This window comes from Suillus subaureus, assembly GCF_016647635.1.
Source record: "Suillus subaureus strain MN1 chromosome Unknown BJ212scaffold_68, whole genome shotgun sequence".
Taxonomy (NCBI): domain Eukaryota; kingdom Fungi; phylum Basidiomycota; class Agaricomycetes; order Boletales; family Suillaceae; genus Suillus; species Suillus subaureus.
Window position 1 is genome coordinate 13,315 of NW_024538624.1, and position 23,998 is coordinate 37,312.

The 23,998-nt window shown below is 43.2% G+C and overlaps 5 protein-coding genes across 5 annotated transcripts; 3 read left to right on the forward strand and 2 right to left on the reverse strand.

The window, feature by feature from the left end:
- Positions 1–765: 765 nt before the first annotated feature.
- Positions 766–1,257, forward strand: BJ212DRAFT_1304607 (uncharacterized protein; the record flags this gene model as incomplete). The annotated part of the gene is made up of 4 exons (XM_041333635.1): positions 766–851; positions 930–975; positions 1,003–1,091; positions 1,119–1,257. 4 exons carry the CDS (start codon positions 766–768, stop codon positions 1,255–1,257), a joined length of 360 nt encoding a protein of 119 aa, XP_041186514.1.
- A 1,833-nt stretch (positions 1,258–3,090) lies between these two features.
- On the reverse strand, positions 3,091–4,058 carry BJ212DRAFT_1304608 (uncharacterized protein; the record flags this gene model as incomplete). Its single annotated transcript, XM_041333636.1, has 7 exons — positions 3,091–3,229; positions 3,281–3,372; positions 3,415–3,482; positions 3,557–3,595; positions 3,740–3,784; positions 3,841–3,877; positions 3,972–4,058. 7 exons carry the CDS (start codon positions 4,056–4,058, stop codon positions 3,091–3,093), a joined length of 507 nt encoding a protein of 168 aa, XP_041186515.1.
- A 426-nt stretch (positions 4,059–4,484) lies between these two features.
- Positions 4,485–5,472, forward strand: BJ212DRAFT_1304609 (uncharacterized protein; the record flags this gene model as incomplete). Its single annotated transcript, XM_041333637.1, has 4 exons — positions 4,485–4,576; positions 4,627–4,699; positions 4,802–5,067; positions 5,424–5,472. 4 exons carry the CDS (start codon positions 4,485–4,487, stop codon positions 5,470–5,472), a joined length of 480 nt encoding a protein of 159 aa, XP_041186516.1.
- Positions 5,473–12,565: 7,093 nt separating this feature from the next.
- BJ212DRAFT_1487072 (uncharacterized protein) lies at positions 12,566–13,177 on the forward strand (the record flags this gene model as incomplete). Its single annotated transcript, XM_041341222.1, has 1 exon — positions 12,566–13,177. The coding sequence occupies one exon, from the start codon at positions 12,566–12,568 to the stop codon at positions 13,175–13,177; it is 612 nt and encodes a 203-aa protein (XP_041186517.1).
- Positions 13,178–19,080: 5,903 nt separating this feature from the next.
- Positions 19,081–20,538, reverse strand: BJ212DRAFT_1487073 (uncharacterized protein; the record flags this gene model as incomplete). The annotated part of the gene is made up of 5 exons (XM_041341223.1): positions 19,081–19,625; positions 19,690–20,034; positions 20,098–20,212; positions 20,265–20,363; positions 20,410–20,538. The coding sequence occupies 5 exons, from the start codon at positions 20,536–20,538 to the stop codon at positions 19,081–19,083; spliced, it is 1,233 nt and encodes a 410-aa protein (XP_041186518.1).
- Positions 20,539–23,998: the final 3,460 nt, after the last annotated feature.

A 23,998-nucleotide genomic window follows, 5' to 3' on the forward strand; every position in this document is an offset into this window, starting at 1 on the left:
ACAACAGTATTCTGTTGTCACATTGCACACACCATCAAACCATTGGTCACCAGATTGGGACATTTAGAGGTGATTTGTGCTATTTCAAATTCAACCCACTTTCTCTTGGATCCAAAAAAGATGCTCTAAGAGAAATCTAGGCTTTTGTCACTGAACATAGTCTCCATGCAAAAGAAATTAACCACTGCTCATTGAATCAGAGACCCAGGGGTCTTCTTCTCGCTCAAACTAACTGGGAACACTGTATTGAGAACATAGACCTCAAGACCCTCAGGCAAACTGTGTCTAACCCTGATGGCAAGCCAGACTTTCTGTACCCCATCAAGGTCATGCAACAATATTACCAGAACATTGCAGCTAACCTCATTTGTCTGTCAACCCTTACTCTCTGTGCACTGTTATTCACCAGTCCATCAGGTGAATTGGAGAAAGCACCATTTCAATGCCCCCAGGAAGATCCAACTCTTGAAAAAATATGGCACCTTCCTCACCAAATTCATCATCTCTACCACTCTATTAAAAACTTCAATGTTCCTTTACATCCGCAACATACTGCCAACCTCACCACACTTCATGCCCAATTGCAAATCATGATCTCCAAATGCTCACCTACTATCAACTTACTTTCTATCAACTCAGTACATGAAGTTATATTTTCCCTCCTCACTCATGTCAGTCCAGAGTTCTTGACAAATGAGATGAAAGACCTATTTATGCTATTCCTCACTACCTATCACCTCTCTGACAATTTTGGGAATACCAATCATGTATGCCAAGTACCCCCCCACAATCAGCAAGGCCCAGTGGTACTTCAGGGCAATGGCTGGTACAAAGATTTATATGAAAATAGGGTAATTCAATGACAACTCATTCAAGTATGTATTCACTGTCTCTATGTATCATACCATTTACTTACATTGTTCTCTCAGGACTTATCTTGCCCTTGTCTGCCCTTATCTCATCAATGGCAACCAGGTACTGTTTACCTGCCTTCATCAAAAGATGGCATTTCTGTCAACCCTATCTTACACAGAACCTGGCCTTCTAAGGTTCAGGTGGAACCCTGAAATGACTGTTCTGTCCATTGACAGGTTTGTGCTTCTGCTCAACAAATGTAGGGCCTTGATTGAATCATCCCTCCTTGATCTGAAGGAGATGATGGACTCCTTATTCTGTGGTTGTCCATGGCAAGACATTCTGGATTACATTGACCAACACACCAATCCTCCTGACTTGGATAAGTGGTTCCTAGACTGACTCTAGCAATCAGATCAAAACACTTCAATATTCAACTTTCAGGAGAATGGGTTCAATATTTACAAAGATTGCCTTCTCAACCACCTTACAAAACACCTCTCATTCTTTTCCAAAATACAAGGTGTTCACAAACCCTACCAAGGTCTGACAGTCCAATCATTCATGCTGTCCCTGCTAACCCTGGTAGTGGCAAGAGTCTAGCATTTTTTGTGACTCCCTTGATTCACCCTTGCACACTCTTCATGGTTATAACACCCCTTGTGGCATTGAATAGAGGATATGGCATGATAGTTGGTCATTATATGTATTGAGGGAGGCCAGCATCCCCACATCCAGAATGTCTTAACAGCTCAGATTGTGATTGTATCTGCTGATTAGGCAGGGACAGATGACTTCTTTCATTGAGTACAATCTGTTAAACAAAGGCTTATGTGTGTCTTCATTAATGAAGCCCATCACATTTTCACCTCAGACAACTACTGCAACTGTTTCAAACTGTTTCATCTTATCACTACCTTAACTAAACCCATAACATTTCTCTCAGCCATAATGTCCCCTATCTCTTTACCCAGATTGTGCTTGCAGATGCAGATCCCACAATCACTCATACATGTTATATGTAACATCAGCTACTCTGTTATCTTGGTATCTGCCCCACAGCTCAAGGAAAAGGTCATTGAAACTCATCACTCAATCATCCTCCAGGAGAAAGATAGGGGCATCATATATTACACCACTCTCATGCTGAAGTCACTCCTTCTCTCTATAGCAAGGTCATATTACTCCTCCTATCCATCAAATGCAAAGATACCACATACTGGGTGTACTGTTACAAGTGCTAGGTACCCTTTCAAGAACCTTGCATGCACCCTTCTCTACATTCAGGATCTCTGAGCAATCACCTATCATGCCCTTATGGCACCCAATTCCCATTCATCCTCCCAACAGTCATAGCAGTTATTCACAACAGCAAGGTTATCATTGATGGCCAACCCACAAACCCCTATCTACAAAAGATAGCAATGAGACTTGCTAGTTGATCCTACTCACTTGGCCTCTACTAGATCATTACAAGCATGGATCAAGCACAAACCCAAGGATGCAGACAAAATTCCACAATGTCACTCTTTCATGATTACATTTTACATTGAACCTATTCCACTGGATCAATTGGACAATGTTCACATGGAGGATGTTCAACCCAATATTACTGATGATGTGGAGATGGCTAACACTTGATCATAGATATATTAATGCTCACAAATGGGTTCATGCTTCCATGTTTTTGTTTTTTATTTGTCCACCCATGTACTGGTAATGGAAGAACTGTCATGAGAGGAATCAAAGCTATGTTGGGGACCTGAGGCTTTGCCCCAAGGTAAAATGTTTCAATAGGCAATGGACCAGTCACTGAATATATTCAAAGTCACATCTTCTGTTCTTGATTCCTAACTTCTCAGCTAGTCATTGGCACTTCAGGTATGCCTATTTTCACCATTCTGCAATTCCTGACATGTGATTCTGATAATCCATATAAGAGAACCCAAAACTCAAGTACTCACAACCCACCCTGACCTTCCTTGCAAAATTTGTGAGGGATGCATATTCACTCACCACCCCTTTTCACCTGTATACTCAACAATGCTTTTAACTAGCAAATCCCTTTCCCACCAAACTGCCTTCAATCATATGTTTTCTGTGGCAAGCAGTCAAATGAAATTGAAAGACATCATCTCATCCATAATGAGGACCCATGCTTGAAAATCAATTTTCTTGGCAAGTAACCCTGTCACTGTTCTCAACCTTTCACTTAATGACTTCATAGGAACCTTACTAACTGCCAAGCCAATGTCTAAGAAGTGCTATTATTGTCCCTTTGTAACTTGCCCCTTCATAGACCTTCCTGCTGCCCTCCATATGCATATCCTCACCCACATTAATGTAAGTTGACCTCTCGTGCCTTCCCTCTACACTAATTAACAGTACAAAGATCAAACCTCTCCATGGTGATGCACCTGCTCACTGCATCACCCTGCAAAAGAGGCCACTAGAAGACCCCTTTTCTTCATACGTGGCTCCTGTCCTAACTGCCCTCTTGGAGACACTGAAACCCCACTCAAAAAGAAGTGTGTATCACTGGAATCCCCCACCACACACCTCTCCCCTACTCCCTTGCCCAGTGATATCAACGAGAAGATTGTCATCCTCAAATCCTATCTGAATGACTATGGGTGGTTTGTGCTCTCCACAGATTATTGTTCTCACTCCCTCTTCTCAAGCCCCATACAGATCTACACACCTGCAACCTTGTTAACACCAACTTCTACCTCAGACACTACTGCAAGACAATACATTGTTACATTAACAAATGTATCTTGTGCTCCTCATGTGGTGGGTACAGAAGGTTCAAGCACCCTGTCTTGGCTTGTGACAATAATTCACTCCAAGACTTTTGGCTGGGCATCCCCTACCTTGTCTTTACCATACCTGCAATCACCCAAATTGTCTTCAATCTCCTTGGCATGCACTATACTGATGAAATCACAGATTCCATTCACTCATTTAGCACCTGGTTATACACACCTTCCACTAATGACACCATCCTCAGCTTAGGATACCCCTGATTATATGACCTTATTCATGCATTTTTTTAATCAGCCTCACAACTTTGGACCATAGATTGGGCAGTCACAACACAGGAAGCAGCTGCTCACATGACGTCCTTGCAACCACTCTAGGAACTCCAGCACAGATAGAAAACCCTGCAATTTATTCTCAATAGTAACTCTCTCATGCACCATGTACTTGTAGCCCCTATAGCCCCTGTACTGTTAGTTGGAGGTTGTTAGATTTGGGTCATTTTCCCTTGCAGGTATATGTAGGTCAGAATTGCACTCATAATTTGTTCTGTATTCAAAATTAGCATTTGCTTGCTGTTGCTTGTAATATATAGCATAATGTCCCAGGATTTCATGACTTTATACCTATGTTGTAAACTTACTCATAAGCAATGCATCATAAATTTACTCACAACAAGTCACCTAAGTCATGCATGTGATGTTGCATAAGTCCTTAAATATAGAAGCCACACTCAAACCTTCATTTCCTCAGATCACAGATTCATTGTCTGTGGTCTACGTATCTTTGGCCTCTACTTGGAAATTCCAAGTGGACACACTTGTACACTTCCTCACCCTTAATCTTCTCTTGTAATCCTACCCAGCTCCATGTCCTCCACACAACCTTCCAGTGCTATCTCATGGCATCCAAATCTCCTTGCCATTCAAGGAGGCTTGTCATTACTCACACCTCCTTCATAGTAAGCAGCAACTTCTCTGCCCACCACTAACATGCTCACATGTATTGCAGCTCATTCCCAAAGGACAGAAACTATTTCTGCTTAAAGGAGGTAGACTGGATCCTCTTTTCAGCCATGCAAACTGTGTGCCCATTCCCTTAGCAAATCAAACCAGATTTCACTCATGATAATCCCAACATTGAGACCATATTCTAACTGTGATCCTACCTCTCTTGCCATATCCAGGTTACTGCCACCCCAAACAACTCAGAACTAAAATATACAGGCCCACTCTTCCAGTGCCTCACTACCATCCAGATCATTGGTTCTGGCACTTCACACACTCCGTCTACTGGACAAAAAGCCAGCTGGAAATGGCTAGAGGACATGCTACACCACACCACCTCTATCTTCAGCATGGACTCCATACTCCCCTTGGAGTTCTCCATGCTACCCCTTCCCTCCTCCTACAGCTACCTTCACATCCACAAGAAGCAGTCCCATGCTGTTTGGTGTGCACAGAAATCAAGACTTGCATTCCATAGTGAGCCCCTTCAGTGACAAACTCTGTATTATATGGGTATGGGTCACCTGACCTACATAATATCCCATATAAGACAGGCCAGTGGACTATGGGCTGATGTTATGTATATCCTTGATGTTGATGGGTGGGCCCATCTATGCCAATGTTATAATATCCTTAATGATGCGGATGGCTGGATATATTCATGAGTGGGGCCATCTGGGTAATATGTAGAGTAGGATAGATATATATTATAGACAGCTGGGCTGAAGAGAGATGTATGGCAGATATTATTATATAGATGGGTGGGCCAATGGGGCAGTGAAATATTTATTATATATACAGGTGCATATACCTACCATCAACCATGGAAACCCAAAACCTGAAAGCCTGAATACACCATGTCTGACATTCACCAAGTACTGAAACCCGACACCCAAAACTCAAATATCAAAACAAACTTTGAAACTCAACACTCAAAACTTAAACATTTTTATGAGTTTCAAGTTTCGAGTCTCAAATCACTGAGTACCAAGTACTGAAACCTGAAACTCAAACATCAAAACTTGAAACTCTTCACTATGCCAAGTACCAAATGCCGACACCTGAAGTTTCATGTTGGGTGGGCCCAGGTAAATGAGTGCAATAAACATAACTAGGCTAAGATAGTTGGATAACATATGAATCAGTGTGCTGATGTAGGCACCAGAGAATCAAGCACATGGAGTACTTACCCACTATATGAGTGCATATACCTACCATCAACCACCAAAGCCCAAAGCCCAAAAACCTGAATACTCCATGTCTGACATTCACCGATTACTGAGTACCAAAGCCCAAAAGCCCAAAAACCAAAACCTAGTGTGCAACATATCCATTTTTCATTTACCATAAATCACCAAGTCTCAAAACCTGGACACCCAAAACCCAAACACCCAAAACCCAAAACTTGAGGCTCAAAACACAAAGCCTGAAACTTGAGACTTGAAAACCAAAAACCAAACACCAAATCTCAAAAAAATGTATATAACATGACATTTTTTATTTCATTACACAATTCACTGGTTGTTGAGTGCTGAAACCTGAAACTCAAAAACTGAACACCACAAACTGAATCTCAAGAAAATGTATATAACATGAAGTTTTTTTATTTCATTGCACAATTCACTTTGTCAAATGCCAAAACCCAAAACCCAAAGCCCAAAACTCAAGACTCAAGTCTTGAGTTTCAGGCTTGGGACTTTGGGTTTCAGGTTTTGGCACTTGACACTCAGTGAATTGTGTAATGAAATAAAAAAATTTCATGTTATATACATTTTTTCAAGATTTGGTGTTTGGTTTGTGATTCTTGAGTTTTGGGTTTTGAGTCTCAGCACTTGATACTTGGTGATTTGTGTAGTGAAAAATTCACATGTTGCATACTGTCATATCCTGTATGCTGGACATAGATCTTATAATATTCCCACGCCTTCTGGGCCTATTTCCAGACCCCACATCTGACTCATGCCCAGATCCCCTTCCACTGTGTGCTCCACACCTCAGCAGGATTAGCTCCACTATGGATTTACCCCTGAGCTCTGGACCTCTGGATCTTCACTACTAGCCCAATCTGTACACCCCTATCCTGCCCACCATATGCACATTCCATCCAGCAAGACATCCAGACTCTATCTCCTCTCAGATTCCAGATTACATCCACCACCTCACATATCTCAGTCCTGTTTCTGCCTTGCCTTCCAGATCTCTGGACTTATTCCCACCCTCTGTCTGAATCCTGTGTGCAACCCCATTTAGGCATCTCCCCCTTTCTGTTCTCAGTTACCTCTGTTTCCATCTTGCTGATTGATCTTTGTACTAGTTTCATTTCTGAGTTCATTTACTTATGTTCCATCTCACTTACTAATATGTTTCCACATGCTTGTACATAGCCTGACTCCATTGCTATCTGATCCTCTCGGATATCCTCTAGCATATAATCCCTGTACAACTCTTGTAGAGTCCTCAGTCTGAATATCAACTTAGACTTGCCCAATCTTCTCCTGGACCCTGGTCCACCTAAGTTCTGTCCTATTCATCAGGCCTAGGGATTGATTCCATAGGCTGGAGCCTTGCCTTTCTGGCACTTACCCTCTTTCTGGACTTAGGTCCAATTCCTGTCTCTCCAACTCTACCTTAGGGTAGTCTACCTCTGTTTGTTTCTATATTGGACTTTGTCTGATGTAGCCCCTATCCCTTCTGGACCTCTGGATGTTCAGTCCTCCTGTCCTCCTGTCCTCCAGACCTCCTATCCTTCTGTCCTGTTTCCTGTAGAGATATTACCTTGGGGTCTTTCCACTTTCTGTGCAGTGGGAACTCCTCTGAGTATTTCCTGTACTCCTCTGGAACTCTCCCATGCTCTGACTTTGAATTATTACCTCCTTTGATTTGGATGATATACAACTATCTAAGCTCTGTCATGTTACAATTATCATTCACCTGGGCCCACCTGTCTATATTATATACCACCCTTGGCCTACCTGTCTAATATAACATATTGTTACCTTTGGCCCACCCATCTAATATAATATACATCTGGGCCCGCCTGTGTATGTGATAACAAGTACCCTTGGCATACCTGTCTATCTGATACACATCTACAGTGGCTCAACAAACTGTCCGCATGTTTTGACATTTTTCACTATCTATGATATTGTGTGAGAATGAACAAATGCCTCAAGGACATGGTTATACCACATTGTAGTATGGTTTCAGGGCTTTCATTTGAGCCCTACACCGTGGGAATCGGTGGAGATATGGTGGAGACATAAGGCTTATAAAATGATGACTCATGTGGACAGTTTTTTGAGTGTATATTAAAACTATAGGGCTATATGGGATGGAATGGTGTGGGAATGCTTGCTGAGGTTGAGGGGAAGATGAATGCTGAGCAGTATGTGGACATTTTAAATGACCACTTGCTGCCTAGCTTGGCAGAATCAGGGATTGATGAAGAAGATATCATTTTCCAACAGGATAATGATCCCAAGCACACATCCAGAAGAGCTAAGGAATGATTTGAAGAACATAACATCAATGTTCTTGACTGGCCAGCACAGTCTCCTGATGTCAATGTCATTGAACATCTCTGGGGAACACTCAAGAAAAAGCTTCAAGCCTATGAAAACCCCCCTAAAGGAGTATAGGAGCTTTGGGAGAGAGTAGCAGTGGAATGGGGAAAGATCACAGCTGAGGATTGCCAGAAATTAATTGAGAGTATGCCTAGAAGGATAGAGGCAGTAATTAAAGCCAAGGGAGGTCATACAAAATACTAGAATACCTGGTTATTATTGTAAAATACTTGAGTCAAAAAACTGTCCGCATGAGTCACCATTTTGTGAGCCTTGTATCTCCACCATATCTCCACCGATTCCCACGGTGTAGGGCTCAAATGAAAGCCCTGAAGCCATACTACAATGTGGTATAACCATGTCCTTGAGGCATTTGTTCATTCTCACACAATATCATAGATAGTGAAAAATGTCAAAACATGCGGACAGTTTTTTGAGCCACTGTATGTTGGTACACCCATCTACATAATATCCAACTACCTTGGACCATCCATCTATAGAATATTCATGTCCATTGGCCCACTCATCTACTCTACATATTCCCCACATGGGCCCACCCACCTCCATTGGGAATAATATCCCTTCTGGCTCATCTGTCATAGTTGAGGATATCTTTACCTTCAACCCATGGTCTGCTGGCCTGTATCATATGGGATATTATGCACATCCATTCACTTGTATAATACAGAGATAGGTTACTGCAATATGTGCCACAGTCTCATAGGGCTCATCAACTGGTTCTATGGGTGTGCTCTTGTACAATACAAAACTGCCAACTATGCAGACCCTTAATGCCCACTTTCTCCCTCTTGTACTCTCATTCAATCTTGTCTCAGTGAGACCCACATATATGATATCCTTGATGCACTACAACTGGAGGTGCTTGGCAGATGTGTCAGTGTTGTCTTTGACCCCCAATTCTCAGCACTTTGGATACTATACCCTTATCTCAACTGCATACATGTTCCTGTATTGGTCAAGATAGGAATGTTGAAAGGTGTCATATCCCGTATGCCAGACATAGATCCCATCATATTCCCACGCTTTCCAGACCTGTTTCTGGACCCCATATCCAACTCATTCCTGGATCCCCTATCCTGTCCACCCTACACACATTCTGTCCAGCAAGACATCCGGACTTTACCTCCTCTTGGATTCCAGACTACATCCACTACCCTCAGTCCTGTTTCTGCCCTGCCTTCTGGATCCCCAGATCTCTGGACCTCCGGATATTAACTGTACTATCTCCGGACCTATTCCCACCCTCTGTCCGAGATCCTGCGCCTATCCCCATTTAGGCATCTCCACCTTTCTGGTTCTTGGTTATCTCTGTTTCCATCTTGCTGATTGATCCTTGTACTAGTTTCATCTCCGAGTTCATTTACTTATGTTCCATCTTACTTACCAATGTGTTTCCACATGCTCATACATAGCCTTACTCCTTTGCTTACTGATCCTCTTGGATAGCCTCTAGTATATGACCCCTGTACAACTACAGTAGAGTCCTCAGTCTGAATATCATCTTAGATCCTGTTCTACTTGCCAATCATCTTCTGGACTTCAGTCCGTCTGAGTCTCGTCCTTTTCCATAAGGCCTAGGGAAGGATTCCCCAGGCCAGAATTCCAGACCTTCGGATTTGTCCCCTATGTCTCTGTCCCAAGTCTAGGGATTGCTTCCCTAGGCTGGAGTCTTGCTTTTCTAGCACTTACCCTCTTTCTGGACTTCCTGTCCCTCCTACTCTATCTTAGGGTAGTCTACCTCTGTTTGCTTCTACATTGGACTTTGTCCAATGTAGCCCCTATTCCTTCTGGACCTCTGGACCTCCTGTCCCTCATATCTCTGGGCATCCTGTCCTTCAGACGTTCCGCCCTCCGTACCTTCAGACGTTCCGCCCTCCGTACCTTCAGACGTTCCGCCCTCCGTACCTTCAGACGTTCCGCCCTCCGTACCTTCAGACGTTCCGCCCTCCATACCTTCAGACGTTCCGCCCTCCGTACCTTCAGACGTTCCGCCCTCCATACCTCCAGACCTCCTATCCTTCCATCCTGTTTTCCAGTAGAAGTATTACCTTGCAGCAGGAACTCTCCTGAGCATTTCCTGCATTCCTCTGGAACTCTCCCACGCTCCTCTGGAAGTCCTCCAGACTTCATCAGACCATCATTAGACTTCCTCTGAAATGAAGGGCACATACTTGGGTAAGGGGCACAGCGTACAAGCTGAGGCCAAGCCCCTCTGAGTCAGTCTCTCTCTCCTTTGAGCATGGTTCTTAACAAAAGGCATATTTTATACCAATACTACAAAAATCACACCTTCTATCTCGCTGTTCCTTCCACAGAAGAACAGCTCTGAATCTGTGCAATGATCAACAAAACCATCACAGATAACTTCTGGCCAGGCTTCTCTGATCTCAACCCTGACAGCCTTCATCAATGGAACACCCTTGTTGAAGGCTGGAAATCAGCACACAAGCTATTCACATCATGAGCATTTGACACTGTAAAGGAATGGGTCAACAAAAGACTTCAAGCTGCTCTTGATTCTATCAGACCCACTCAAAGAGATGGAACAAGGTTCTTTGTATGGTATTGTTTGGAACAAGGCAGGTTCTGCAGAGAGCTCAACCTTGAAGATGCCAAGAAGGAGTTCAAGACCAGACACTGGGTGGAATTCACCTATGACAAAATCTCAAACTAATGGGACATCTGCTCCCTATTTGACAAGGACCGAGATTTACTTCACAATAACACACAATTTGACCAACCATTGCAGGAAATTCTTGCAATGCCAGCTCCCCTACTCAGCAAACCCCCTACCCTCCCATCCAACCATAATAAGATGGGAAGAATTGTGGTGCACCAAACAACTACTGGGCAGGACATGCTGTTTTCTACATACCTGGAAGACATTTTATACAGCTGTTGTGGACTGCTCTGCAGCACACAAGACAAAATACAGTCTGCAAGCAACTTTATGCACATCAAAGACTCCCAGATCATTGATACCTACACTGTTTGCAAATACATCATGGAGGCCAATCTCCCACTTCAACACCACAGCAATGAATTTGCTATCCAGTACTTTATATCCTCTTTCACACTTGAGGTTCAACCACCTTCAATCCTATGGGATTTACATCCCAAGCATGCTCAGCAGCTCCTAAACTGCAACATATATTTCAAGGTCAAGCAGGTGAAGGACAAGAGTCTACCTGGCTACCTGGTCCTCCCTCTTGTTCCAAAATATGCTTGCACTTGGAACTTGTTCCTCGGAAATGCCACCTCCATCATTTAGTGCATTAGGGAGCAATGGGGACCATCCTCAGAGGGCATGATACTCCACTTATTCAAGTGCAGTATACTGTTCAAACTGCTGTTCCATGTCACCTACCCTGCCATTCCCTGTCTCATCCCACACATATCTCTATGACACATTAAGTGAGCATGAGATTGAGATCCTATGCAGGATATACTACATTGACACAGGTACACCTCTTTTCTACTCCTCTGATGTATCCCCCTCATAACCTTGTCCACAGACAGATGTGCTCAAACCACCACATTGGCATGGTGGTCCAATCCTCAGCTATAAGATTTATCTGGGCTGGACACAGGATATTGGACCCTTTCCTGTGAACAAATGTTCCAATGCAGGCTAGAGAAAATCCACACAGGATCTGTGTACTTGCTCACCACCAAGCAGTGGAAGTCCAACCTTAAATATTAAAAGAATCAAAGCAAGGAAATCTTCAGCCATATTGACACAGAATGTCACCAGTTGTAAGAATAATCATTGCATGCATAGTAATCACATCACTGGACTGGTCTCACAATTAATTAACATATTAATACCTATTGACATATCTCATACATTTCCTTAGTAGTAGTTTGCATATGTTCACCCTCTAGTTGCTCACACACATGTATCCCACACTTTGACATTCCAATCAATTCCTGTGTATCTATTCAATTTATGTGGGAAGACAGTGTGCCCATCGCACAAATAATAAATGTCCAAATATGATGTGCTCAAAGCCTTTGAACTCTTTGAACTCTTCCAACTATGTCTTTGAGGTCTAAAGTTACACATGCATCTTGAAAGTTTTGAAAGTCACATCCATGGCCTCAAAGTTGCATATGTCCTCATGAGTTTGAGGACATAATAAGGCTTCCAAGACATACCACAATTCATCATCTTTAATGATCTTATGTAATTGTCCACTTTGTGACACTCATAGTAATATACATACTCTTGTTTGACCATGGCCCTAACTCTCATCTTATCACAACCTCCACACATTAACTTGTGCCTAATTCTAACCTGTCTCCATTTAATCTGTCTCCATATATCTTACTGAGGAAATTCCTTGCTGACATTACAATATGATCAAGAAGCCAAGACTTCAACACACCAATCTCACTCACTCTGACCTCACTCCTGAGGAAAGGCAATGTGAATGGATAAGACAATGGCTTGCCAATGAGAAATCAGATCCAGTTAGGGCCCTTCAGATCAAGGAGTGTAACACCACAAATAAGCAGGCATGGAGAAAATGCAAAAGAAAAGAAACAGAGAAGACCCAACAAACCACATATGCAAGCACCCAAGGTAACCCTCCTCAAAAGCAGTGTTGGCCTTCACCTACTGAAGCATCTTCCAATATTGCTAGGCCATCTAACTCTGCCCATGACCCCATCCCCACTGCTGAAATGCCTTCCAGTCTTGATGGGCCATCTAACTCTATGCATGGACCCATCCCCATCAATCCCATCCTCCTGAACCAAGAGGCCCCCATAGTTGCTGGGACTCCCCATCTAATGTGTGATATTGAAGTGATGACAGACACATCTGACTCCCTCATCTACTTGCCCTCCCCTCCACATGTCCAAACATCCCCCTCACCTGCCTTGTCTGTATTCACTGACCTGGACTCTCATGATCTCTCCATGCCAATAATTGGCTCTCAAGTTCACAAACAGTCAGAAATAGTTTAATGGTGTGATGGATCCACCACTGTCCTTCCATGCATCATGAAGGACAGCATCAACAAATGTCAAGAAGACGCCAATGCAGTGTCTTTTTTTGTGATGCTTCCAGAGTCCCTCCCCAAGATGTCACAAAATGTTATTGACTTACAGTATAGTGACTGGTGTGCCAAAAGTTGACAGTTATGTGACAAGATCTCTGCAGTGAGTGCTTCACATCAGTAAAGCTGTCATCATCCAGCAAGTCAGTGCACCTGAGCCCACAACCTTTGATTTGGATTATATTGAAGATCACAGTATGTCTGACCTTATGTGTGTTATGGTGCATAGTGAGCCTGTTGAAATCCTTTATTTTCTGACTTGATATAATGCAATAACCAGATGCCAAACAATGAACAAAGGATTTCATGTATCCCCACCAACATACCACCCTTGTGCAATTTATGAGCAATATACACAATCCTCACAAGATCCAGTGTATACTCAACATCCCATTTTTATAAGGCAGTCTCCCATCATTTGTGAGGTGCATAAATAACTCTTGTATGTCATTACAACAGTAAACTGTCTATCCTCAGCACTCTCAACCATGGTATCATTAATGGATGGAACCAATCTACTGTTGACTGCCTTGTCCATAAAAATGTGCACCTGGACAACTTCACTGTGTGTTTGTAGGCTTTTCTCCACAGGCCCACCTATTGGATCAATCCTGATCACAACTCTGATGGTGGCACAATTTTTATCCAAATCAAAACTGGCCAGAAAAATAAGGCCTTTTTAGGCTGATTAATGAGGACATGGTTACTCATACCAACCTCTTCTAGATGGCCCTTACACTGGTGGATCTTTACTGAAACCATGAAAATATCCAGGAGAACTGGCATGGTGAAATTGTAACTCTCTTGCCTGGCAATATACTGTGAGTCCATCCTGACATAATATTGAGTGTTACTTAGAAGTGTGAGTATACAACCTGCTGGGCAGTTCCATGCAGTTTACACACCTGTTGCCTCATTTGCAACAGGCAGGCACTTCTACAACTACGAGTTCATGCATTTAACTGAACTGTCTCATTACATTGACCACACACTAGGAAGGACCCTCACTAACCAAGTTCATGAATACTCCCTCACAACATTTCATCAAAATGTTTGTCAACCTACCATGCATATTATGTTGTGTTAGTCCGTTCATCTATGAATCACTTGATGTTGGGCACCTGTGACATGACTTCCAGAGTTATATAGCCACTGCCTCATCACCCTTTGTATGATGGTCTTAGAGTGCGACAAATATGTGGCCATTGGCACTCAAAAATTGCAAGCAAAAATGAGCACATGATATTGCAAACACTACAATTAAATATTTCTGGAAGAACATGAGGACTGCAACCAAGGTGTATTGCAAGAAGGAAACAGATGGCAGTAACAGCCAAATGCATCCAGGGCAGCTTATCAGCAGGGAAGAACTACTTACATGCCTTGAGACATTTATGACACTTTGATACCAAATTGCTCTGTGCATACCTACCTAGAATATACCATTGCAGACACTGTATACAACCATAACACTGGATTGGTTAGCATTTTTATTTCAGGACTCATGCTTACCAATGGTAGTAACATCTGCCTTGTCTCCTCCATAGTACAAATATTGCTTAGGCTAGTTAAAACAGCATGGAAGTATATGGACCAATCAGTGCAAATGCCATATGCAAACTTCAAATTTGCCAAGCCAACCTCAACATCCAATGTTGCAATACCTGTTAGCCACCCTTTTTGGACCTTTTCCTTGTAATTCAAGGAATATGTCTGTCTCCCAGTTACTACTGCTTCAACACAGTGGCTGGCATGCAAAGTATTAATTGTCAATAAAAATATACCTCATCTGATATTGCTTGACACATCATGTTTAATAGATCACAGTATCAATGATAACCCTCATATTTTTGACCCAGTTAGACTTTATTGCACAAAACTTGTGCAAGACTAAACTCCCCTTTGGAGGAATCTGCATAGGAGACTTGCACTGCTCCCTATCCTTCTAACTCATTTCATAGATCATAATGTCAGGTGATTTTCTCCAATTGCTTCTGATACCATTGGGAGGCAAATCTGTTCAATTTGCTTTCCAATCTCTGGCATGGGACACTGCCTTCAAATAAAATCACATCAGGTTAACCACTGTATATCAGCAGAATGAAGAAGGTACACTTGTCCTAACTACAACTACTGATGACTAACAATCCATCATACAAGGGTTACTCAACATACTCAAAGAAATCAGAATGAATAATATCATGCCCCAGTTGCAAGCACTGCTGGCCAAGCAACAAATGCCAATCCCAGCATCCTACCTACCTCATCTGGAGACTGTCTGTCTGTATTGTATGCTAAAGCTGGCCAACCAAGTCAACAGCAAAAGGCTGGACAGAATCAACAGTCAAGCTATGATATACAGCTCAAAGTTGGAGCATACATTGTCCTATGCAAAAACATAGTCAAAGGTCTCTTTAATGGCAGTATGGGGATCATCTTAGGTTTCTATTACTCACACCACATTTTACCACCAGATCAGAGGGCCAAGAAGCCACAAACCTTACATTCCATTCATAATATTAGAGTTGACAACAATGGCCTCCTGATTCATGCACTGCCAGGTCCAGTTTGCACACTCAGAGGCCACAAACAAATGCTTTCCTCCCTAGTCAAGTTTGAAATCAGCTCAATGCATGAACATGTTCTCATTCTTGACGAGGACTTTGTGTTTCAATCAGTCAAAGGCAATAAAGAATATATGGCCACATGCTTTCAGGTCTAACTCTTATTTTCCAATTGCTTACCCATTTAGATATGCATTTAGATCCCCCTCTCATTAGGTTGGGCCATGACTATCCACAAGAGTTGGGAATTGGGCTTTGAAAAGTCATTGTTGATTGTAAACAGTCATTTGCTGATGGTAAGCCTTGACCATAATCTTCTCAGTTCATGTACAAATACTGTTTCAGGACAAATATATATGGGGCTGTCTTGGGTGCAGTCTCTTAAGGGCCTTCAAGTTGTAGGCCTAAATGTGGCAACAGCAAGTGCATTGATCCAGTATACTTTACCACTAACATACCTGATCCAAAGGTCAAAATGAATGCTATCACTGCCAAATGGATGAAAGACAAGTTTGGTTCTGTGTAGCTTAGCACTGTTCACCCTTTGGTCCATGTATAGAGGACTCCTTTTTTGCCCAGATGGATACTTTGCACACTAGATAATAACTCAATCATACTGGTACCAGATCCCTTCATCATACCAATGTCCCTTTGTCTTAAAAGTCCCTAAAGTTGCAGAGATCTCTGTTGTTTGTCTTGGAAGTCCCTGAAGTCATAGTATGGCTTTGAAGTCTTCAAAGTCACACCTGCAATGATATCCTCAAAGTGTTTGATATCTTCAAAGTCTTAGGTTTGAATACTGTGCCTGCCTTTTCTAAAACTCTAATCAAACACGACTGTTCCATGGCTGCAATGTATCCAAGTCATACTTTCTGATTGAAGTTCCCTATCATCTGTCTTGGAAGTACCTGAAGTCATAGTATATTATTTGTCTTAGAAGTCCACTGTTTAGCTCAATTTGGCAACTATAGATAACCGAAATGAAATTTCCACTAGTTTCATTTTGTTTGCTTAATTTAGTCCTCATCACTTGTTCCTTCCCAACATCATCACATACCCAATACCACTTTGACTTCTTGTTGGAAATTCCAGCAAGTCGCAGTTACCATGACTACATATGATCATCAACAACATCTGCTTCACATCAATATCACACAGGGCCAACTTGCAACCTCCATGGAATTGATCACTCATCACCAACACCCTCTAAACTTCTCCTTGGAAATTCTAGCAAGTCATTTCTGTGTCAAATGGAGCCCTAATGCCCTGCTATCCTTACAACATTAAACCCAGGGCTCCAAGCTCCAAGCCCTGCAAAAAGGTTCCAGTCATGTTGGTGCCTCATCCAATCCAGGTGGAGAGAGCCCCTTCAGTGACAAACTCCATATTATATGGGTCACCTGACCTACATAGTATCCCATATAAGATGGGCCAGCGGACTATGGGCCAATGTTATGTATATCCTCGATGTTGACAGGTGGGCCCATCTATGCCGATGTTATAAATATCCTCGACAATGGCAGATGGGCTGGAAGAAATATTATTACCAATGGAGATGGGTGGGCCCATCCAGGCAATATGTAGAGTAGGATAGACATATATTATAGACAGCTGGGCTGAAGAGAGATGTATGGTAGATATTATATAGATGGGTGGGCCGACATGGGGGTATATTAGATAGACAGGTGGGCTGATGGGGTGGGGAAATATGTATTATATATACAGGTGGGCCAATGTAGGATATATTAGATAAACAGGTATGCCCAGATACATATCATTTAGATGTATGGGCCGAGGTATTGGTATAATATATGGACATATGAGCAATGCTGTTGCACTAGTTTTGATCCAAGTCATCAATGACATTCAGACTCAGATCCTGTCAACATCAATCAAAGTCAACACAGCGAGTACTGAGTCCTGAAACCCAAACATCAAACCCCAACCATCAAAACCCAAAACCCAAAACTTCAAAACACCAACATCAAAACTCAAAACTCAAAACTCAAACATTTGTATGACTGTCAAGTTTCCAGTCTTGAATCACTGAGTCCTGCATACTGAATGCTGACACCCGAAGTTGTGTTGGTACTTGGACTTTGGGACTCAGTGATTCAATACTTGAAAGTCATACCAATATCTGAATTTTGAGTTTTGAGTTTTGAGTTTTGAGACTCGAATCACCAAGTCCCAAGTCCAAAACTTCTGGATATCCGGATCCAAGATCCAGATCTCAAATGATCTGATCTATCTTTATCTCCCTTCTGGAATCCAATCCCTATATCAGTGCCCAACCCCATTTAGACTGCCCCTGTCTCCGGATTGCAGTTAACCATGTTTCTCTTTTGATTATTGATCTGTTACATACATTTCATTTCTGGTGTTCATTATTTGTGATCTGTCCTACTTACTAATAGACTCTACATATGCTTCATACATAGCCTTTATTTTTGCTGACTGATTCCTATATGATACCTACAGTATATAAACCTCCTGTAACTCTCAGAAATACTCCAGTTTGAATATCATCTTAGTTCCTGCTCATTCCTGTGTCCTCTGGACTTGAGATAAGTCTCTTGTCATATTCTAAGTCTTAGGATTGCATCCTAGACTACATTTATGACTCTACCTTAAGGTAGTCTATCCTCTGATAGTTTCTAGTCCAGACTTTGTCTGGATTAGTCTTATCTGCTTGCCCAAGTAACATCCGGATGTCTGTCATATTTATCTCACATTTCAGATCCGGATGTTTGTTATCCGCCCTAGTCAAATCCCAGAAACTCCAGATAACTGTTCTAGCCCCCAGAAATTAAGGGCACATACTTGGGAAAGGGGCACAGCATACGAGCTGAGGCCAAGCCCTTGTGATCCAACCCCCTTGAGCATGCGACCTTAACAGAATCACTGAGTCCTGAGTCCTGAAACCTGAACATTGAACCCCTTATATTGAACCACAAAACCCAAAACTCAAAACTCAAAACTGATACATTTTGACAAGTTTTGAGTTTTGGGTTTTGGGGTTCAATATAAGGGGTTCAATGTTTGGGTTTCGGGACTCGGGACTCAGTGATTCAAGACTCAAAACTTGAAACTCATACACTGTTATGACTGTCAGGTTTTGAGTTTTGATGTTTGTTTCTAACTTTCAGGTTTTGCTACTCAGTACTTGAGACTCAGTGATTGAATAAATGGACTGGCAGAGGTAACATTCATTGAAAAACTTGTACATATGTATATCACTATGCAATTATGTAGCCATGTCAACCTCCTCAGAAGATGCTTCAACCTTCACCTCAACATCCATGTCATTGGAAGAATCATATTCTGGGACCAGGTTGCCTGGATCACCTGGGTCCACAATTTTGCCAGACATATCTGGAACCTCTGGTTGAACAACCTGGTTGTACTCAAACAGGAGGCCCTCAATGGCAGAGGCATCCTCAAATTTTGAGGGTGTGGGCATCATCTCTCCAATCGAGAGATCAATGAGAGGGGGGAGTGCAGATGTGGATGGTGACATGGACATGGGGACAGATTGATCAAGCAACAAGGATGTTGCATTGGCCAGAGGTTCAGGAAGTGGGAATGTGGGGTGCTGGTTGATGATTTTGTGCCTAAGGCCTTCATGGAGGCATTGCAGGGTATCAATCTTACCATCCTGCTCTGCCACATGAGCCTCAAGAATGGCAATGTGAGCTGTGCCATCCCAAATCACAATTGCCATGGCATGGAGATCCGGCATGGGCAGGTTGAGTGCTGCAGCAGGGACTGCTGAACTCAAAGACAGAAGTGCTACAAGGGAAAATTAAGGTCAGACAGTGATGAAACAAAACTTGGGTGACTTATGAGCTGGTACAGGTGCGGGTGCCTTGACAGCAGTGATGGTCTTGCTGCAACCACATGTCTAGGTCTTGGGGGTTATCATAGCCATGACACCTGGAGTTCCAGACTTGCCACAAGACTGACTGCAAGTCTAGGCCTTGGATTGGGAGGTAGGGGGAGCTTTGGAGGGAGCCTTGGAGGGCATCCTGGATCTTGTGTTCCGGGTGGTAGAGGACCCATGAACACATTTTGGCAGGGTACCCATAGTCACTAGGATGCACTTGACCTTCTTTGTTGTGCAGTGGACGCATGACATACACAGATTCCCAGTCCTCTTGTCCAACTGAGTTGTGCAGGGCCACTTTAGCTTGATGCAAACCTGGCATGGGTTGTTGTGTGGGTCGTGTTAGTGAATGGACACTTGTCAAATAAATCAAAGTACTCACTTGTCCAGGAATGAGAATATCACCTCCATTGATGACTGGGGGTGCCTCCACTGGGCTTTTGGGAGTTGGCTGGGAGGGCTCAATGACTGCTGGGTGACTGCTGGCAATCACCTGGTACATTGTGAGCATACACCTGAGTCCCAAACACATAAATGTGACTTACTGTAGCAGGGCAAAAGGGCTTTTTGGTCAGAACCTGGGGTGATCTAGATGAATTGGAGAGCCGGGGAAGGATGTCATCCAGCACTCCACCCAAAAATGGCTACAAGAAAATGTGAGCCAAGTCAAAGATGAACCAGATGACATACCTGAATACCCACATCTTCCTCATCTTCCGAGTCCACTAGGGGCTTGGATGTCACCCAGTGAGAGGACTTTGCACGCTTGCGAGTCTTCATCGCAGACTTTGGTGGTTGGAAGAAGAGTCCCAAAATCATGGGAGACTTCCTCTTCCAACTCCCTTCTGCTTCAGGCTCTGGGTCAGCATCAATGGCCTTACCTTTCCCCTTGTCCTGGAACTCAGTGGTGGTACTGGTGGATAGACCAGTGACATTGCCAGCATGGATGGTTCACTGCCTCATAAGACTTGGTTCTTCTTTCCACTATTCTCAATTATGAAGTCTATAGTGTATACTGTATTGGATAGTAATCTTTAGAAACAATATGATTGACTTTAGTGTAAGACTGGAACTTTTCCTTTCTCCATGTCAATCATGATTTCACTAGGTTGAAGATTCTCAAGATCTATTTTGACTTCAGGATGAGAATTGTCCCACTACTTGCATTGTTTGTTCCACTGCTTGTATTGGTTGTCCTACTACACTCTATCCACATCCCAAGATGCTCTAACTTCATTGACAACAGAAGAAAGGCAATCTCACTCAAAGGTTAGCTCTGCTAGCTTTGGCTCACATCTGCAATGCACTATTTCCTTCTCCTTAGCAGGCTGTACTACAACCCTAGCAGCCTCAACCTTGGTCTCCAGTGGTGAATGTGCTGAGTCACATGCTAAAGTATGAAGTGGCTCTGGAGTCTCACAGGGCCCATTGTTCTAGTTATTGACCTTATTCATGGCTGTGTGAATCTGCAGAAAAGGTAAGTCTAACCATGAACTTAGCATAGTGATACAATGCATACCTCAGGCTTGCCTCTATTAATACCCTGTCATCCCTGTATGCCCTCAGCACTGTAATCTTCATTATCACTTCCACTTGCATGAGGGTCATTCACATATGAAGTACTGCCTCTTAGGCCTACTGTGTGGTTAAATTCCACTAGCTGGGCTTAGCCCTGGGGGGTATTACTGGGGCTGCACTGTGGGAGGGTGAGGTAGTGGAGACAAGAGCCTGGCACCAATAATCTATGTGAGTGTAATTTTGGTGACAACTTCCACAAAGAATTCACCTTTAAATGACTATGGCAGAGTGTTGCCCCTGCATGACATAACAGTGCATCACTTCTCATGTTGCCTAAAGCAGTGTTGTTGTAACCATTGACTGGGTTGCTTGGTGTGTGGAGTCACTTCTTTTTGAGGGTGGGATCTGGGATATGCTTGGTGGATGCATTGACTGCATATTTGCACTTTGGAGACTAAGGCATTACAGTAATTGTAATACTGCTGTGTATGTATGTGAAGCACATACCTGGTGAGAATGGATCAGTGGCTATGGCAGATGTGGGTTATCTTGTCTGATCTAAAATTAATAATATTAATATTAATTAATGCCTGGCATTAGCATGGCAAAGTTATATACTGTGATGCTCCTACCTTGCTCAAGCCAATCCAGCAGGACTCAACACTCCTTAAGTGTACCCCTAGCTTCTCTAAGGATGAGTGGCCCAAGTAACCTGGCTTTGGACAGTCAGTATGGGAGCAGTAGCAGGTAAAGCAACCATCACCATTTTTGGTGACAGTGATGATCTACTGACTAGGACTGAATTGAAAAGTCTCGATAGCACCAAAGCAATATTTGTGGTAGTTCCTGCACTCCTTTTCTTCTGGAAATGTTACAGAACACTTAGTGCAAGAATCAATGTTTGAATATGGCATCCCATGAAAGTCTAGCCAGTAAGGGGTTTGAGGGAATTGTCTCAGTCCAAGTATGCAACTTGAAGCCCTGAACACATTCTTGCCTGGAGAAAAAAAATACCAAACTCATCTGGACCAGTATTGGAACCACCTTCAAATGCTTTCCAGAGGAAAGTTCTGCAATGATTATGCAACTTTATCACCTAGCATTCCTGTTGGTGGAGAGGACCTATATGTTACGAACTCAGATAGAGTGTCGTTCCAATAAAGGAATCAGGATCAGAGTCAATCAAGGACTAAGCCTTATCAAGTTAACGCCTCCCTCAGGAGTGATCACTTAGACTCCCGAAGGATCTAAGGTTCAAATGGGACAATGGCTAGCCTCCTTCCCAAGGAGCTAGAGTTCGAGTATCAAAGAGAACTGAGTAGATTCAAGTTAGAGAAAATACAAGTGGTAACTAGGGTTTATATATGTAAAGGAATCATGCACAGACCAAGCTGGGCAAAGGGTAACTAGTACTGGAAATGGAAGGTTCATGGGAAAACAAGGTATGAGTTAGAGATAAGAGAGACCATGAGGAAACAGCACAGTGAAAAGGAAGCGTTAGAAGTACAGCCATATAGGAGTCCGCAGTGATGATGAGAAAAAGAGTGGGGCATTGTAACACTATACATATAATGTAAACAATGTGTTAAGAACCATGTTGCTCAAGGGGGAGAGAGATTGACTCAGAGGGGCTTGGCCTCAGCTCGTACGCTGTGCCCCTTACCTGAGTATGTGCCCTTCATTTCATATGAGGTCTGATGATGGTCTGATGAAGTCTGGAGGACTTCCAGAGGCTGGCTACTCTGCTGGAGAGCACTAGAGGACTTCTGGAGGAGCGCGGGAAACATCTGGAGGAGCACGGGAGAGTTCCGGAGGAATGCAGGAAGTGCTCTGGAGAGTTCCCACTGCAAGGTAATACTTCTACAGGAAACAGGATGGAAGGATAGGAGGTCTGGAGGACAGGAGGACAGGAGGACAGGAGGACAGGATGACGGAGGACAGAAGGACAGGATGTCCAAGGGTTAGGAGGACAGAACGTCCAAAGGACAGGATGCCCAGAGGTACAAGGGACAGGAGGTCCAGAGGTCCAGAAGGAATAGGGGCTACATCAGATGAAGTCCAATGTAGAAGCAAACAGAGGTAGACTACCCTAAGGTAGAGTTGAAGAGACAGGGATTGGACCTAAGTCCGGAAAGAGGGAAAGTGCTGGAAAGGCAGAGCTCTGGCCTAGGGAATCAATCCCTAGGCCTGATGGGTAGGACAGACTTAGGTGGACCAAAGTCTGAGAGGGGATTGGGTAAGTCTAAGTTGATATTCAAACTAAGGAACTACAGGAGTATCTACAGGGGTTATATACTGAACAATATCTGAGGGGATCAGTAAGCAAAGGAGCAAGGCCATGTACAAGCATGTGGAAACACATTAGTAAGTAAGTCGGAACATAAGTAAATGAACTCGGAGATGAGGACTCATACAAGGATCAATAAGCAAGATGGAACAAGAGGTAACTGAAAGCCAGAAGGCAGAGAATGCCTAAATGGGGATAGGTGCAGGATATTGGACAGAGGGTGGGAATAGGTCCGGAGTTAATATCCGGAGGTCTGGCGATCTGGGGATCCAGAAGACAAGGTGGATACAGGACCAGAATATGAGAAGGTGGATATAGTCTGGAATCCAAGACAAGGTGAAGTCCGGATGTCTTGCTGGATGGAGTGCACATAGGGTGGACAGGATAGGGTTGTACAGATCAGGCTAGCAGTGAGGATCTGGAGGTCCGGAGCTCAGGGGTAAATCTGGAGCATAGTTGATCCTGCTGAGGTGT